Genomic DNA, 17998 nt, shown 5'->3' with positions numbered 1-17998 from the left:
ACCGGCCAATTATAGACACACCACGGTTTTTAACTGGCGTCAACCCCAGCCCCCGACGCGGGCAACGTTAGTCGGTACACTCGATCGGATTCACGCCCGTCGAGAATGTCGATAACATTCCTAGCGAGATATAAAGGTGGGTAAAAAGGAAATAGACAGTGGAGTTTGAACGGGACCGAACGCGCGACGACGCCGGCGACGCGTCAGTTGGAAGGATGGAGGAGCGGCGCGGTAGCAAATGAAGCAACACACGAGATTTCAATTAATGTTCTTTTTTGTATTTTTTTTTTTCCGTTCCATTTCATTTCACTTCGTTTCACCATTATCTTTAGGATAGTGGCATTAAAAAAAAGTTTATTTTAATATAATATGTATACTTTCCTTAAAATCATCCATACTCGTACTCTCATAGCGTAATAATCATAATAATATATATAATCATTATAATAATATATATATATATCTATATTTATTTATATATATATTATGTATATGTATTTCGCATATAGAGAATAGTCAATTACATAGCAGGTTTGCGTAGATTCTCATCTTCCTGTTGTATTACCACTATCGTTATCGTTATTATTCTTATCATTTATTTATTCATATTTTTTTTTTTTGTTCATTTACTCTTTTAATGTAAGGTATTCCATTACTAAACATATAAAAGCGGTATAAAGCTCGATCCTCACACGCTAAATTGTTCGCCCTTTTTTGTCCGTTCTCACACGAATTCTAATTAATTAATTACGAACCGTCGCGTCTCACCACTAGACGTGTATTTTACTCTGTGTGTGTGTGTGTGTCTGCGTATGCGCTCATGTGTTCTTGTTTTCTTTTAACAAATTGGAGTTCGTATCTCATAATCTTCGTCGCTTTGTCTCCTCTCTCTTTCTCTCTCACACACACTCATTCTCCTTTCACTCCGACATATTTTTTTTTTGTTTCTTTTTCAATATTTTGTTTAAACCTAGGCGCAATGCGTTTTCGTTTTAAACGCTTACGAGGGTACGTTCAAGTACTCGCATGCGCCGGCCCTCTCGTCGGTTTTCACCCCTCGTCGACCGGAAATGCAATGTACAAACACGACGGGAAACAAAATAGTAACGTCGGCGAAGTGAAACGGGAATGTGGGGTCTGGGGGATGGAGGGGGGGGGGTGGTTCGCGAAAAGTAACGGCGAGACGGGGTAAGAACGCGAGAGGGTTGACGCGTAAGCCGAGAAAAACTGCCAGGACCATATTGACCGTGTCCTCCGCTCTGTCTAAGAGCATCGATTAATTAACGCGAACTCGTATTTAGTGCGACGATGACGACGGGTTTCTCGAAAGAGCAAGGCGTGGCGGTTTCAAGCACACCCACCGCGATGACCTTGACCCTCTGTCTGTCCCTGAAAATTCGGGTCAACGGCCAAGACCGTCGGCAACGTCCTCGAGTAAAATATTAAAAGACTAAAGGCGAGTCGTTTCTCCCAGAACCTTTTCCCACACTCCTACACACCCACCCACCTAACATCCCTCTTTCTCTCTCGCAACCCCTCTTACATTTTATTTTGTACGTCCGCGATTCGCTCGCTACTTCTTTCCTTTTATTCGAATTTGATCTCCCTTTTATTACTTCGTTTTACGCCTCGGTTTAAGTGTTTCCCACGTCTCGAAGAAACGACTGCACCACGTGTTAAGCACTAGATCGACACAGCTTATCGATTACTATATCTCCATTTTTTTTTTCAACCGTTTAAATCATTCTTCGTTTACTTTCCGCTTCTCTCTATCTTCCCCCTCGAAGTCGCTGACGGGCACACCGGTTCCATCGTCCCTTCTCATACAATCTTTTCTCACCGCGATTCTTCACGCGTTCAGCCTCGACGGCTGAACGTATCCTCGATTCACTTTCTTAATCCCCTCGGTTTCACCGCTCTGCCTCTCCTTTTTTTTTTTTTAATCGCGGATCCAACGCCCAGCGTCGGGAATGCGATTCCGGCGAAGCAATTCCCCTCGACAACCCTTTCTCGTCGAGGGTACGTTTCCACCCCCTTTTTTTGTACGATACCTTCCATCGATTACACATTCGTCCATAGATTTTTGATCCATCTCGCGCCCAAATTCCCAATTTTTCACTTGTCAACGTTGAATGTATCAGAAAAACCAGACTGATTCGAACTTTTATATATTCGTAAAGATGATTCGTTTGATTTAGAATCTGACAAAGCAATAAAGTTGATCAGTTTCCTTGGTCGCGACTCGACCAGGAAAATCGGAATTCCAATTATCAACACCGGTGCGATGGCCCGCCAGCTAAAGGTACAGCGTAGTATCTAAATAACACCCGAGTTAGACTCTCGCCCCTCAAGCCAACCAAACAAATATTATAGTTCGCATACAATCGTTATCATTACAAATACGAATTCTTAAATATCAACTTCTTATACTCTAACGATAGAATGATAATTAATAGAGTTGTGTCTCGGCTAAGAGAAACGCCGGCTTAATATAATATGCGCGTGTACCTTGTTTTCGTCTCTCCACTGCGAGATAATAGTCATTCATTTTTAATAACATATATTATTATATCGTGTTGCTTTGTTTATTTTCTCCGCCGTGATCGATGTTCGCCAACGTGAAAATGAGACGTGGCCAGCCTGCCCGCAACTGCTACCAGTCGCGAGTGGTACAACTATTAAATAATGCCGACGAGTGAGGACACCGTCGACAGGCTTTTATTTATATTATGGTTTTGCGTTTTAACTATGGTAAGCCGTCGAGATCGGTAAAGATGATTTTAAGACACCCTGCGGTGCACGATAATCTTTCATCGAGTTCGAATTACGGTAATTATCAATTTCCTATAAATCTTCTATAAAGGTAAAATGGGTTACACGGGGTTAAATATTGTTGCAGCTACATAATTCGTTGCAAGTTCCACTTTGCGGGTGGAATTTGTCGTTCTAATCTTAAGTATCTAACTAGAAAATACCTGAATAGGATCCAAGAGTGGAAATTCCTTTAGCATTGCAAGACCTGAAATTCTCGAAGGAGACCAATTCCACTGGCAGTCAGACACGAGTTACAAAAACGAGTGCTGCTCTTTCTATTTTCTCTCTTTTTTTTTTTTTATTCAATGGCCAGCTTGGATACTGAAATACCTGAATTCCCTATCGAAAGCTCAGTCGACTTTTTAGACAAAATATATCGAACTGTTTCGAGCAGAGTGGTCGCAGATTGAGAAGTTCTGTTCCAATTAAACGTCGAAATTTTGCCGAAAAAATGTCTCGACGGACGACTCGCCTAACGCTAATTATTTCTATTTCTACCGCTACCGCTACTTCTACCCACTACTACGTTCCAAATTTTCCTCCCCCGTGTTTTTGTCAATTTTCCATTTTTTCTTTTTTAGAGCACTTTCGAGTAGATTTTTATCAAAAATATATTTCGTCCGCGACGAAAACGCGACGTCGATCGCCCGCCCGACGCTCGAGTAAAAAACGGTTACGGATATTCGAACTATCAAGGAATTCTTGAACGTTCGGATATGGAGCCGCCGGGCCGGCGTTGTCTGCCGCAATTCCTCAATTCCCCAATTTACCCCCGTTTTCAAATCGATCGTCCGCCGAGGAATTCTGCAATTTCAAATCCGTTCCCAATCCGCGACAGCCTCGCGTTCATTTTCATTTCTACGACTAATAAAGATCAGTCTGATGGAGTCGGATAGTAGACAACGGGCGTCGAAAACGCGGCCAAAAAGTGCCGCCGCTGGAAAAATTCAAGGCTGGAGTTATGTTTGTATCTAGTCTTATTTGTCGGCAGTTTTTGTTCGCCACCGGAAACTGTGTTCTTCGGCTCGTTCGCGGAGAGTCGTCAAAATTCGCGTCGCGCTAAAATCGAAGGAGCCCGCGGTATCTCATTTAACTCTAGCCAAAAGTCGCGGGGTTCGTTGGTTGAAAACCGCAACAAGAGTATCTGTCAACCATCTTGCTGCACCAAACGAAGCCAATTTCGTCGAATAATTTTGTTCAGGCCCTCGATCAAAGCGATGCTCCCATTTGACTCCTCTCGTAACTCGCTTGAGAAACAGGAAAACGGTGATCCACTGTTGATCCGTATCTCAATTCATCAATTGCTGCTAAATATCGATAGAAAATACGACCGAGCAAGTCGCACGGGATTATAGCTATGACTCAGCGACTGTGTGTCAGTTATCTCGTCCAGTAGAAAATTGTAGAGCTGTCTGTATAAACGTGTTAGTGCGAGTCACTGTGATTAGCCCTATTTACAGAATTGAAGGCGACACGCGTCTATAGAAGAAAGGGAATAGCGTTCTCCTCCGAACAGAATGGAGCTAGAAAAAGTTGCATGCAAATAGACACACCGAATTCTACCTAAGAGATTACTGATATCATCCTCGAAGCTTTCTAATACACACGACTATTAGATCCTTTCGCGTTACACCAATCTCACTTAAGACACCAGCCTGGTAGATCTCTCCTATTATATTTTCCACTCGTCAGAGAGGACGAAAATTGTAATTTGTATAGTGCTTCGACAGGCTCCAAATATACATTCGCCGTGAAAACACATTTTCTACGCACTTCGTCTCGTATAATATTGTAAAAGAGATTATCTATCTTTTATGTGTCGCGGGGTTCAAAGTGATTTGCATGACGGGCGTAAGAAGTGGTTACGCGGTTACCTGAGAGAATTCGAGCTAATCGTAAGTGAAGATAAAAATGGGCGATGCAGCGCCTTAAGTGCTAATGGCAGTCTGGATCGCTTTATATATTATGTTCGTTAAGTGTACACGATAGTTATATGATGTAGTGTATATTATACCTCGTTTAGTACGCGACACGTCCAAGTGAGACCTAACGCTAGGTAAGTATGCGGCACGTGCGTACCGTAGTATTATAATATAATAGATCATTTTGCTAATTTCTCGTATCGTTAGATCGCAATTGTTAACGCCTACCACCGGGAAAAAGAAAACACCGTTTTAACGTTTAATTAATTAACTTCCTCATACTTCTCCCGTTCACTGGCACGCTCCTTCACACGAAATCGATAACCCTCGTTCACACCCGACATTCTCAAAATTCTTTCGTCTCGTTGTTGCTCATTCCTTTCGTAGCACGAACATAATTACAAACATTTGTACTCTTATCACGGGGGGACAAAGCGAATCGTTCTTCCACCGACGAATCGAACGCGTGTTTTCCGCGAATTCAATATCGTGCGTCTGATCGCCGTTCAGTGAATATCGATGAAATGGATTCGTCCGACGGAAACCGCGTAGATATCGAGCACGGGGAACGAGGAGGATCGTAAAGGAACAACGCGTTCAATTAAACCTCGACGGTAATCGGTCCCGGCATCTTCTTGTTCTTTTATTCATTGTCCTGTCGCATGAACCGACAAAATTCTTCTCGGTGCCTCTTTACCGCGGTAAAAGAAAGAAGAGGACGGGTCGGAGGCCGGTGTGTGTCTCTCTCTTCCTCCGTTTGCGCAGCACTCGAGACGTCTGCCAATTAAATTAAATAGTGTCGAGAAAAAGAATCCTCCCAGCGAAAGCCAACGGGGTATATCGAGATAAAAGGACGTTGTTTCTCTGTTTTTCCCGCCTCGTTCTTTCCCGTCCTCACTGCTGCTGCTCCTCCTCATTGCTCCCTGTTCGTTCTCCTCCATTTGTAATGCAATGATCGTCGACCGTTTTACACCGAGAGCTCTTTCCTTCGGTGGACCTTTCTCTCCTTTTTGTTCTCCCGTGTCGAAGAAAGAAAAGAACGGAGGGAAAGCGGTGCGCACAAAACGCGCGGTGGAACAGAAAAGAAAAGCTCGACGAGAATGAATTCGGACCGTTAAGATTTGGTTAACCAACTTGTCTCTCCTTTCCGGGTCGTGAATTCACGGTGATGGGTACGGATCCTTATGTTCGAATCGCATTCACTCGTACCATTCATTCCAGATCTACCACCGAAGCGCGTTCAAGTCTATTGTTAAATCTCTCTTTGAATGCAAACCTGCAGTTTCATCGGGAACGAAACGAACGAAAGTGTTTCCGAATCGTTTAAAATCATTTACATATCGACGTGAACGCGCGTTGGTTTTCTACGCGAAAATTGGAAGTTCAGCTTGCGATTAATTTTAATTACTACTAGCAAAGGGTAATCTACGCAATGAATTATGTATACGAGCCTCGCCGCTTAGAAACGCTTGACTTTTTGGAAGCTGTCTTCGTAGAGACAGTAACTGTTATGAACGATGCGTCTGCGATCTAGAGGATGAGTCTCTAATATCAAACAGCGACACATTGATTAATTATGTAACGTGATTAATTGAGATTATATATTGCGTTTTATATATCGAACGCGCGCCATTCGTCATTCGAAGCGTCGTTACCATTGGATTCTGTCTCTCTGCAGTTTAACATACGATGCCTAATTAAAAGAATCTGCTCGTCTCGCGAACGAGCATAAGAATTATTAATACAGAAAATTAAGAACAGTAAGCAGTTCTCGATGTTACACGACGAAACTCGTGATTCTAGTATTTTTATTTGAGACAGAATTAACGTACAACGCGCAAACTCTTTAATAATACCGTCAACGAGACAGCGAACTTACCCTGACAGAATAAACGCACCGAGTCCGATTCGAAAAATTTCGTATTAAGCCTTAAACGTTAATAATGGTGTATCGCTTTCGAATACCACGTAGCCAATCATGGATCTTCGAGTCGTGCATTTTCTCAAACAATTTTTACCTCTTGCTCGAGTATTCCAGAGACGGTGATTCATCAATGAGATGGAAAATCGATCGACCGGCTCTGTTAAAAATTGTCGAGAGAGCACACGCCTCGTGAAAATTTTTTTTCTTTAACCACTACGAACGAGTTTTCTAGACGTTGACTTCCGATGGAGCGGCAATTTTATGAGTCTCGACACCTCTCTGTATACTTTTTTTCCCCACGCCTTATCAATTTTCATGATTCCCAATTCCTCTTTCACTTCTCTGTTCTCGATTCTTCTCTTTGTCTTACCATGCCTCAAAGCAACCTCTGTCAGTTGTCCCGTTTGGTCCGCACTACCAGCATTGATTATTTGTTGCTTTCGCAATGCACACGAATGCGTGTTTTTTTTTTCTTATTATGATCCCTTATTATTCCACGTTTTTTTTTAAACACTTTTTCTCCTCCTCTCCTGGCTGTTGGATTCCCTCCTGTTCCTTCCCACATGCCCTCCGATCGGTCTCTCTCCCTTTCTACTTCTGGCCGTTGTGCACTTTACAATCGACGTTTAATTAAAGAATTAACCCCCGCGTTCTGTTCGACCTCCACGCCCGACCGTCCGTCTTGCTTTTACGAGAATGAAATATATTATATTCTTACGCGTACTCTACGACACCTAATGAAAATTCGATTACACTTAGCGAAAATTATAATCGTTATACAATTATTTAATACAAGTATTAGGAACAGAACGGCAGGGTTAATCGGTATGAGCTAAAGACGCGTAGTGTAACTAGAAAACGTGGGCTTTGAATTTTATTCAATCTTCGATGCTTTCTTTCATTTCACAATTCGATAGAGTTTCTGATCTCTTTTCTCTCGTCTCTGCGAACGACTGCTCCCCCCCTCGTCTCCTTTTATCTCTTCGTGCATTCAAAAGTTCGAGGGAGCGTCGCGATTAAAGTTTTTCGAAAGGGTCCTTCGACTCTCCTCTCTTTCTCTCTCTCTCTCTCTCTATGGCACGTTTTCATCTTCTTTCGTCCTCGACGAGTCTCGATCCTCAGCATTTACGCGACGCTTAAACTAAACTTAAATCCTAAGCGCGTTACTTCTTTAAAAGAACGTACGACCCTTGTTGCCCGATCTCGTTTCCCGATCGCCTCGGCGATCGCTTAAAAAAATAGGGTACAAAAATTATTCATCTAAATCTGCAAAAAGCCTTATCCGAACACTACAAGAATTTCGCTTCCTTTCAGAATTTCGATACCACGCCCTTAATAAACACAGCCGAATAAAAATGCCCCGAATTCCTTTTACTTTTTTCGATTACGCTCTAAAATCTAGTGAAAACGTCACGAAATCACCCGCGATTTGGCGCCCGAAATTTTCATCATCGTATAAAAAAGATTATCCTATGACAATAGTACATATAGATTTTACTTTAATGTAAAAAAATCAGATTGCTTATCGTTTTCCCCGCGAGACTGTACCCTCTGTTGCTTTGTTCGTTTCGAAATACGCCGAGTGTCCTGTGAAACGAGCTCGCTCTCCGGATCCGAAATTAAATGCACGTCGCTGAATAATTGGTGTCGATTCTTACAGTGTTACATGTGCCACTTTCTCCCTTTTTCTCTTTACAATTGACGACGCATCTACAAACATTTTGTCAAAATTCTCGTAGACGTTGCAAGCGAAGTACGAAGTCTGTGTTACAAATACGCTTCGTGATTCGCGTTGAAAACTCTGCTCGCATTTTCCTCCACTTCAGTTTTATTTTTATTGCAATTCTAAAAACTACAGGATCGAGGAAAAATTGCGAATCTCGATGGTCGAAGCGAATGCGAGCAAACTTTGCAAACTCTTACAAAGGGAAGTAGCGATGCACACGACGACAGCTTATACATATGTGTATAGCTACGCTATGTATACGTCTATATACCGTGTATATACGTAGAGTAAAACGCGATTAGATGTACGAAAGGGGGAGGGGAACGGTAGGTGATTATAGCACATCCACACGCCATTCAAACACGTCGGTTTACCCCTTGAGGAAATTGCCTGTAAACGGGTTTCGATACTTCGAGGGCGGACCTAAACGACTAACGATTAATTACGCGTCCTAGCTGTGAAAGCTTAATTACGACCGTTGCACGAGCGTTCTATCCATTATCCTTCACCTTTTCTTCATCCTCTTCGAGTGCCCACTGACACTCGAGCCAGAGGCATCGCGTAACTCACACTCGTCTCGAGAAATTATTATACGCTCCACTACGATTTTAGACAGTTTTAGTTTGCATGCTACCATATTAAGATAATATACGTTGTACGATAATTATTGAGAAATTGTGTTAACTCCGAGTTTCCTTCGGTCTCACCGATTCGGGCACTCGAAGGGATTCAAAACTCGAACGCCCATCACCAATCCTGAGGAAATACTAGACGAAGACACGACACAACATCAAAGAACGGAAAAATCGTGCGCGACGAGTAATAGAAGCCGTGTACGAGTTTAATTATTTGTACGTGTACCTTATGTTTTTCCTTCATAGAATTTACTCACATTCCCATAACGAGACTCGTTCCTCTCTCTCTCTCTCTCTCTCTGCGAACGATTGGATTCTGGCTCGTAAAAAAGAAAACGAAGCGAGGGCCGGGGGATGAAAGGGAATAAATCGAAACGTAGGACGGGTTCAACGACAACGACTGGAAGCGAATGGAAGGAGCCGTGAACCAATTGTCTACGCAGCTACACGTCGATTAACTTATCGATCCTCTGCCTGCGATATCCTCCTCCTCTCTCCTCCTCCGCCTTATCCTTCCTCTGCCTTGCAACCACCCTTCCTACGCGTCTGCTCCCCCTTGTCCCTCTCTCCAGATCTTACTCTTTCAATTTTCAGAACCATTTCCTTGTTCTCATTCTGTCGATTGTCTGTACCGGTTATTATGAAAGTAAAGAAACAAAATTTTTCACTCGCGCTGTACTTCGTTATTGGAGAATTTTTTTCTCGATATAATTGAACTTGGAACGATCTCATAATAACCGGCACACTTTGCAGTTGGAAATTTTTTAATGCAATCGCGAAACACAAGAGGCAGCAAACGGGAACAGGTGTTATAGGTTAAATAACAACATTATGTTCCTATATACATTTGTACCTTAGCCAACCTATCCCCAATCGGCTCGATTACGGTCGGGCTCCCAGGTTAACGTGAACTATTTCTTCTTCTTTTTTTTTTTTTACGAGGTCTCCTGACTTCCAGAGGGAAACGAGTTTCTTGAAAAAATTAGTTTCTTTTCTTTTACGGCTCAGAGGGTGCTACGTTTTATCTCCTTTTCGCAGTTGAGCAAATTTCGACTCTGTACATACGATTATTAAAAAGTTTCTTTAGAAAGTTGTTTAATGGTTAACAGCAACCCCGTTCAACGCGATATTTGGCACCGACATATGTACATGCACGTATACTATATATTATGTGAATCCACACCCCGCGTCGTTCACGATGGGAAATCGTAGATCCTGCTCGATTCGCCGGGAGCCCTTCCTTCTCTTTAGAGTGTGAAAGACAGCCGGTGTGTGTACTATTTGCGTGGTCGGCGATCGGGCCTTGCCTCCCGACCTCGATCGGAAAATTTCGAGCGACAACTATTCGCCCTCCGAAAATGTTCGTATTGTTTTTCCGTCGAGGCAGACGTTTGAATTTCGAGAGCTAGTGTTAAGTATTTTTCGACGCCACTTTGAGAAATGAAGATCGCAGGTTGGGTCGAGAGGCAAGGCTTGAAACAGGGTAAAAAAACTTAAACGCCGTCCGCGAGACAAAAACAAAAATTCTATCGCTCTCCAGTAGCGCACTCGATAAAATTTCTTCGTCGTTCGTAACACGTTTCAGTATCATAACAACACCATATTCAATTTTCTCTCTCTTTCTCACTCTCTCACTCTCTCTCTCTCTCTCTTTCGGGCAATGTACACATTAAATTACGCGCATCATATTTACCGTGGAACAAATCAATGCTTCCCTGATTCTTTTGTCGTGTAACGCGGGCAAGTAGAATAAACGGTGGCCTCTGAATCAGCGTTTGCAAAAAGGGAGGGGGGGGGGTTGAGATTTATAATCTGTCAAAACTTAATCGGGACTCGACGCACGCGAAACCGAAACGATTTTCACCCGCTGTCCGTCGCGCTTCCGGTTTCACGTTCTTGTTCGATAGTATCCATCTCTCGCTCTCTCTCTCTCTCTCTCTCTCTCTCTTTCTCACTTTGTACGTCTTTCGATAAATTCGCGATTTGTCGATGGACAAGTATTCGCGACGTTCGGTTAAATGCTTTTCCATTTTACTTTATTCATTTTATTCGAACCCTCTCACACACTCCTGCCATTCCCAATCACTCAGCACTGTCCGCGTCTCGCCCGACACTGACCCGCGGCTGGAAAACGAGAAAAACGCGAGACGATCGTTCCGAGAACTGTCTACAACCGATGGACGACGGTCACGATCCAATCCATAATTTATAATAATAATAATAATTAATAACTTGAGGTATCAAGGTATTTCCGTAGTCTCTTCTCCGCTGTACGAGCAATTTCGAGAATTCTCTAATTAAAAACTCGAAACCTATATGATTAGTGCGACTCGACTAATGGACAAAAAAAAAAAGACACTGTACCATGGACTCGTTTTCTATTATTTACGACGCTTAAAAGAAATCGTTAGAGGCTCTGATTCGCGTGACACAGCGTCATCGATGCAATTAACTAACAAAATTCCTAAGGTATCTCCGCTCTGGGAAAATTAAATGGGAAAAGCCGACTAACTATATATAATATGCGAAATTGAAGAAGAAATAAAACTAGAAGTGCGGCTACGACGACCGGTATTTGACTATCCTACCCGGTCTGCAGCCTGTTGCACGTATCGTAATTGTGTCGTGTAATACGCTGATCACAAAAAATTATCACCATTTCGCGCGCATTCCCCTTCCCGAAGTGTCCCTCCTCGAACCGAAAAAAAAAAAATTCTCTAACTCAAAACGCAATTGTTAAGCATTTTAATCAACCAGATCATTAGATAAAAAATAATACAGTTTTTACAGACGACAGGAAGATAAGATCTCTGTCGGACGAAGAAAGTCCTCGGGGAAGGGGAAGTGAAAATTAAAAATGGACTAACGAGCGACGTTAAAACGTTAACGAGGGTGGGCGTAAAAAAGAAGAAAAGCTCGAACGCGCTTTCTCTCTTCTGATCACGGTCCACGCGGCTCAGCGACTTCATAAATCGCGACTACTGAAAGGACATCAACTTCTCTACGTATGTACCTCCTCCGTGTGTCCGTGTGTAAGTGTACCTGCTGTCCCCTACATAATATACATATACGCGTGTTCGTTTCAGTGTAACAGTATGTGTGTAACGTGTACGTGTCACAGACATCAAAAACCGACTACAGCGAAGGATCGTGTGACGATGTTCACCGATCGACGCAAGCACGGTGCTTTAATCTCGTTGAACATCTGATGTCAACTTTTACGGATTTCCTAAATTCATTTATCCTCTGTTAGAAATCGTGTCGATTCGACTATTCGTAAAGTGGAGTACGGAAATTTTGATCAGACGGTATGCGTTATTGTCCCTTGGATTAGAAAATTGACCGCCGTGCGTGATCGATGAATCAACCACCCGATCGCCCGACGCGTCTATAAAACTCTATGTAAAACGTTTTACACAGTTTAATCGCTAAATGGATATAAGACGTGTCCTTTATTCCTAAGAAGAGCCTGATTACGCAGCCAGGCCGTTGTTCTCATCCTCCTATACGTTAATACATATGCGTGAATTTACCGTATCAATGTCGTTTAATGTATATATAATATGTATTACAATATATATACCTATAGTTGTCTAGCACAGCTGTAAAGAGAATCTTAAACGCTAAGAGACAAAAAACCGATCCTTAGAACGTAGACTCATATATAATAATAATTCATATTTATTTCTCATATATAATATATATATATATATATATTTATATACTTTATCTTCTCGTTAGATTATTTGAAACCGCGTCGAACTGTCCGCGTGTGAAAAAAGAACGACCTCGAAGAACAACCGATATATAAATTGCAGGATAAAAATTTTTTTTCCCTTCCCTTTCCTTCCTCGCGCCGCCCCCGTTCTTCTCCTTCAGTCAATTCCCTCGTCCAGCATCCACCGTAGCCTGTCGCTGGAAACGGTTCTCGATACGAATCTTCCCCTCGTATTCTTCTTTCCTTTTTTTACCATTTACTTCTTCAAATCGAAAGGTCGTTAACGAGAACGTGAGACTCGTCGAGAGAACGAGAAGAACGAGAACCCGTGGCGACGAGCGATAACCGAGTTGCGCCTAATTTACATCGGTCGAGTAAAGAGGAAACTGAATCGCGTCAGTGATCGACTCGTCTTTTCATTGTTCGATTTAGTGCACCGGATGATGACCTGCACGATTCTGATTATTGTTATTTTATCTGTTTTTTTTTTTTACTCGATGAATATAAATTAGGCATTAGAGCCGAGTCTCTAAAATATTCAACGAAATTCAAAGATATCTCTTTGGGCGTCGACCGGTTCGGCCGACGGACGAAATAATGAAGGAAGTCCACCCTTAACTAGAAATATGAAAAACCTTGTCGTTTTTCTAACGAACTTACGATATCTTTTCTCTATCGATGATTCGAAAACCTCTCTTCCCGCCCTCCACATAATGACTATATGCTAAACTCTATTCATAGTTCAACCATTCATAACCTTTTTCTCCCCTCTCTCTCTAAACTACCCCCGTTAAAAAAACGTCTCCCGCTTCTTCACAATTTGTCTTCTCCCATCGCAATCCCCCTTAACCCCCCCTCAACGTGACATATAGATGTGCTATTAATTAATTAATTAATTAATTAATTATTAGAAGAATTCACGGACACGATTACGACGATCGATACAAATTTTGAGAGGGACGCGAACGCGGACCGTACGCCCCTTCTTTCCCTGAGATTTTCAAAGAGGCGACCACCCCCCGTCCACGTGTCTCCCATTATAAAAAACACTGACATAGAAAATCGACTGAACCCGCACGTCGTCGAACGAACGGAGTCGCTCGGGGAGAAAAATTTTCCGGAGGCGACCCTAACGGGCCTCGGAAAACTAGCGTCGAACGCAGATCGCTCGGATCGAGGTAGATTCGTCAACTGAGGGAAAACCGTATTCTGTTACAATTACGTCGCGTCCTCCCCGATTTAAGGTTCCTCGACCCGTTCGTCGCAACGTCGATTCGAGCGCGATCGATATCAAAGATAGAAAAATCGTTACGATAACTCGGTGAATAAAAAAGGTTTAGCCTAGGTTTAATGTTTCTTTAGCCTTAGCAACTACAGAGCGAGTGCGTGTCACGCGCGTCGACGTCCCAAAGAAAATATTCGCATGCAGTGTTCACTTCACCGCGCACCTTATAATTTAGATGACGACTCATAAAATTGAATCAGTTTTCATATAAACTCCACGTTTCGAGGATTGAAATGTAAAATGAGAAGAGAAAATTTCACTGCACGTCTCTCGTAGACAAGGGCACGTCGACGGTTAGAAACTGACTAATCATTTTTACAAATCGGGTCAGGTGCCTCGGCCGATCGATTCGATTCGAGGAACCGACACTGAAACCGATGATACGAGAAAGTCGCACCTGCGATAGTGTTTTTAACAACGCGAACCGCGTAGCGAAAATTGAAAACGGTAGGGAGTACAAAAAGTAGGCGCGCTCGCGCGCTTCGAAAAGCATTTTATCTTTCTCTCTTTCTCTCTCTCTATTTCTCCTTATTCCCTTATCCGCGCTCCGGAATCGTAGCACACGCGAGCTTCTCGTTAAAACCGAAACGAATTCGCGCACGTGTGTACCTTTTATTATGTCGAGAATCACCAGGGACACGAAAATTATTAGAACTGTTAAGGATCAACTGGAAACAGCCGACAATCTTTTCTCGTCGACGATATTTTCATTCAGTTGTACGTCGAATGATATGTTAGGAATTTCAATAGTTTTCTTCAACTTGTGAACTTTCGTTTCGCTTTGCTCTATTCAAGTCGTCGGAGTTTCGGTAAAAAAAATTTCTGCAGTACAATCGCGTGGATAGGTTAAGTCGGGTTTACTTTTGTACCGCCAGCAGCCAAAGGGTCAGAACGTATTGTCTAAGAAAACTAGAACGAACGAAAATATTGTCGGCGTTACCTTTTCTTTCTCCTGCCTTCTCCTCCTCCTCCTCCTCCTCTGTCCTGTCCTCCATTTGGCACTCTGAGAAAAAACGCAAACGAGAGACGACGGTTCCCTCCGTTGTGCCGCCGTTTCCTTGTTCGCACTGTCCGATCTCTCTCGCACGACTGCGCGAGCACAGAGGGCTCGCCGACAAAAGGAAGTAAAGCGCGTAGGAAACTGAACGAGAAGAGAAAACGCGGTTTTCGTCGCGTGGCAAAATTGGATGACGACGACGACGACGACTACGACGATGATGATAATAATAACGCACTGTTCGGCTCGCGTCTGTGTGTTCGGGGTATCCAAGATCGTAAGAAAGGATTCCGTACACGCGTGTACTCGTTTGACTCGCGCTCGTGCCTCCTTACGCGAATACTCCCCGTCATATTTTTTTCTTTTTTTTTTTTATACTTTTTTAATCCCACTATGTCTCTCGTAATTTCTCGCTCTCTTCCACTCGTAATCCATTCACGCTACCTCTCGCTCTCGTATAGTGTACGTGTGCTCTGTTTTGATGAATCCCGCCACGAATTGCCGCGAATCCCGTTCCCCGGAGAAACGAAAGGAAAATTGTGCAATAAAAACAACGGTCCTCGTTAAACTCTAAACGCGCGTTCAGGCCTTTCATTTTGGTTGAAACGTATGAGTCAAAATTCAAATCAAAGTGAACACAGTAGGACGTTTGGATCCACGCTATTCAGCACTTTGCTTCCAATTTTATTCAAATCACTGCGATCGATTCAACCAAATTGAAACTAAACGAACTCGTCTCCAGGCTTGAATTTTGTGTAAGGGGTCGGGGGACTGAACGCGCGAGAAACGCGATTCGAGGAACAACCCGCGACGGGATCCACCGGACACTCTTAGATAACCACTACGGGACACATTTATTAAAAAAAAAACTCCTAAATATATTCTCCGGCGTAGAAATGGATTAAGTATACGTTTTTCTTTTCACTCTTTCTTAAATCGAAGTAACGCAAAGAAGGTACACGATCGACTATACTACCTTGGGAAAAACGGTGGGCGGTCTGTTTGTGGGACGGCCGCTATTGATGGACAGCAACGACCAGCATCGCCAGAAAAACCAACTTTTCTTTCTTTTCCCTCTCTCTCTCTCTCTCTCTCTCTCTCTCTCTCTCTCTCTCTCTCTCCCTGTTCACGTTCCTCATACGTTCTCACCCTGGCAACTCTTGCCTCGCTCTCGTTCCATCTCCCTCTCGCCGAAGAACGTGTTTCCCACTTAATTACGTATTTACACTGGCTAGTACGGGCGCCCGTGGCTTTCGACCACCCTTCGAAATCGAAACGGGGAAGGAAAAAGTCGTGGAAACCGAACGTGGAGAGGTCTACTAACCGGTGAGATATCGTTGCGTCACTGGTAAGGAGAATCGAAGAGCGAAGGTACGATGGATAAGTAACAAGGCGGTGGATCGCCGGGCGCCCGGCCGATCAACGTGAAAACCCATCGAACGAGTCGTAGATCCTTAAACAAAATCAACATGGCCGCCGTAAACGTATAAACTAATAAAATGTAAAAAAAACAACGTTCTCGATTATCTAAGTAACAAACGATAGTTCTCAATATCATCTCTTCCCCATTTTCGTTCTAAGTGACCGTCGTACTTTTTTTCTTGTTTTCTGTTTTTCTTGCCTCGTTACATGCACACCTACGTAATATACTATAGGGAAGTCTGACTCTTTTTTTTTTTTTTATTTCGTTATCTTCACTAGTCTGCGTATGCCTTTGTAATTTGTCCGTTTGCTTTATTTTATTTTCACCGTTCGGTTAACGCAATTCGACCTATGGGACGCCAGGGACGACTCTGTCGTTCTCGATCGCGTATCGACGACGTTTCGACGCTCCCGAAAAAACTATTTTAAACCTAATTTCTCTTAGCTAAACCGCAAAACGTTTCCGAGGATAATTTATTTCGCATACACTACCCTATCTACTAATAAATTTCGTCCGTTCGAATTCGACTAATCACGTCACCGAGAAAAGAAACTAAAAACAATTTACACGCACGCACGCTAAACCGAGACTACCTAAGAATTTCAACTAAAAGTAGAAGACCGAGATTACAAAACGGACACAGTTCTAGGATTTTTTCTGTTCGTCCTTACCGGGTAATACTGATTTCAGTTCTTGGCCCTAATTTCGTGCCAGGGCTCCTCTTTCACTCTCTAACTAAGCTCTGGCGAATCGCGCTCGCCACGTCGATACGTCGTCGATCTGTCGATCCTCCCAGTCCTAAACGCAGGACCCGTCCCTCGCGCTGAATTAACATAGATAAATCTACTATCGACACAGAAAATGAACAAACCTTAAATCGTCGTCTGCTACGGGAGCTCCGAGGACCTGACACTCTCTTTTCCATGTCCATCCCAGGGAATCTGTGTTTCACACGTTACTGATTTTATGTTTTAAACATTACTACTTTCAGACATTTCTGTCGCATCGGACGAACGAAACATAAAGAATTTGTGTATCATCGATCTATCAGCGTCGCCTGCTTAAAAAATGTCCCGAATTGAACAATCACGAAATTAAAAAGAAAACTCGTCCCAAAATGAGATACAGAAGAGCAAAGTGTCAGGTCCGTTAAATTCTCGCTTCCTTCGTCCTCGTTCTTCTTCTCTTCAGGATCAATTTGAGAAAGAAAAAAAGAAAAACGATCTGATTACGGATCTAGAGCAAGGTCGCCCGGAGCAGGGAGATCAACGGGTCGAAGAAGAGGGGACGACGCGGGTGGTTAGTGGTAGTCGCGGTGCTCAGAAGACGAAGCCGCCGCTGGTTGTTAGCTAAGTTCCCTAATGGTTACGGCCACTGGCTATAAAGCTGGAACGGCTCGCGGGTGAAGCAGACCGAGAGCGGCTTCACGAAGTGGGCGTCCACTGCTCGGCAATGCGGGCACGCGAACACCCGGCTGTAGTCCGAGTAGAAGTTCAGTCGCTGGTGCGGATAGATCAGCGGCTTCTGGCAGCTGTTGCACTGCAACACACGTCG

The 17998-nt window shown here is 43.3% G+C and overlaps 1 protein-coding gene across 2 annotated transcripts in view; it reads right to left on the bottom strand.

The window, feature by feature from the left end:
* Nucleotides 1-278: 278 nt before the first annotated feature.
* The window catches only part of heca (hdc homolog, cell cycle regulator), a 140744-nt gene continuing 123024 nt past the window's right edge, over nt 279-17998 (bottom strand). For both annotated transcript variants that reach the window (XM_018034210.2, XM_026818234.1), the window contains one exon: nt 279-17983. In XM_018034210.2, the coding sequence (XP_017889699.1) occupies nt 17810-17983 (174 nt within the window). In that variant the 3' untranslated portion in view covers nt 279-17809. The remainder of the gene's footprint in view (nt 17984-17998) is intronic.

This window comes from Ceratina calcarata, unplaced genomic scaffold (genome assembly GCF_001652005.2).
Source record: "Ceratina calcarata isolate Rehan_Ccalc_2016 unplaced genomic scaffold, ASM165200v1 scaffold78.2, whole genome shotgun sequence".
Lineage (NCBI taxonomy): Eukaryota > Metazoa > Arthropoda > Insecta > Hymenoptera > Apidae > Ceratina > Ceratina calcarata.
The sequence above is the reverse complement of the archived record's forward strand: the minus strand, read 5'-3'. Positions and strand labels throughout refer to the sequence as shown.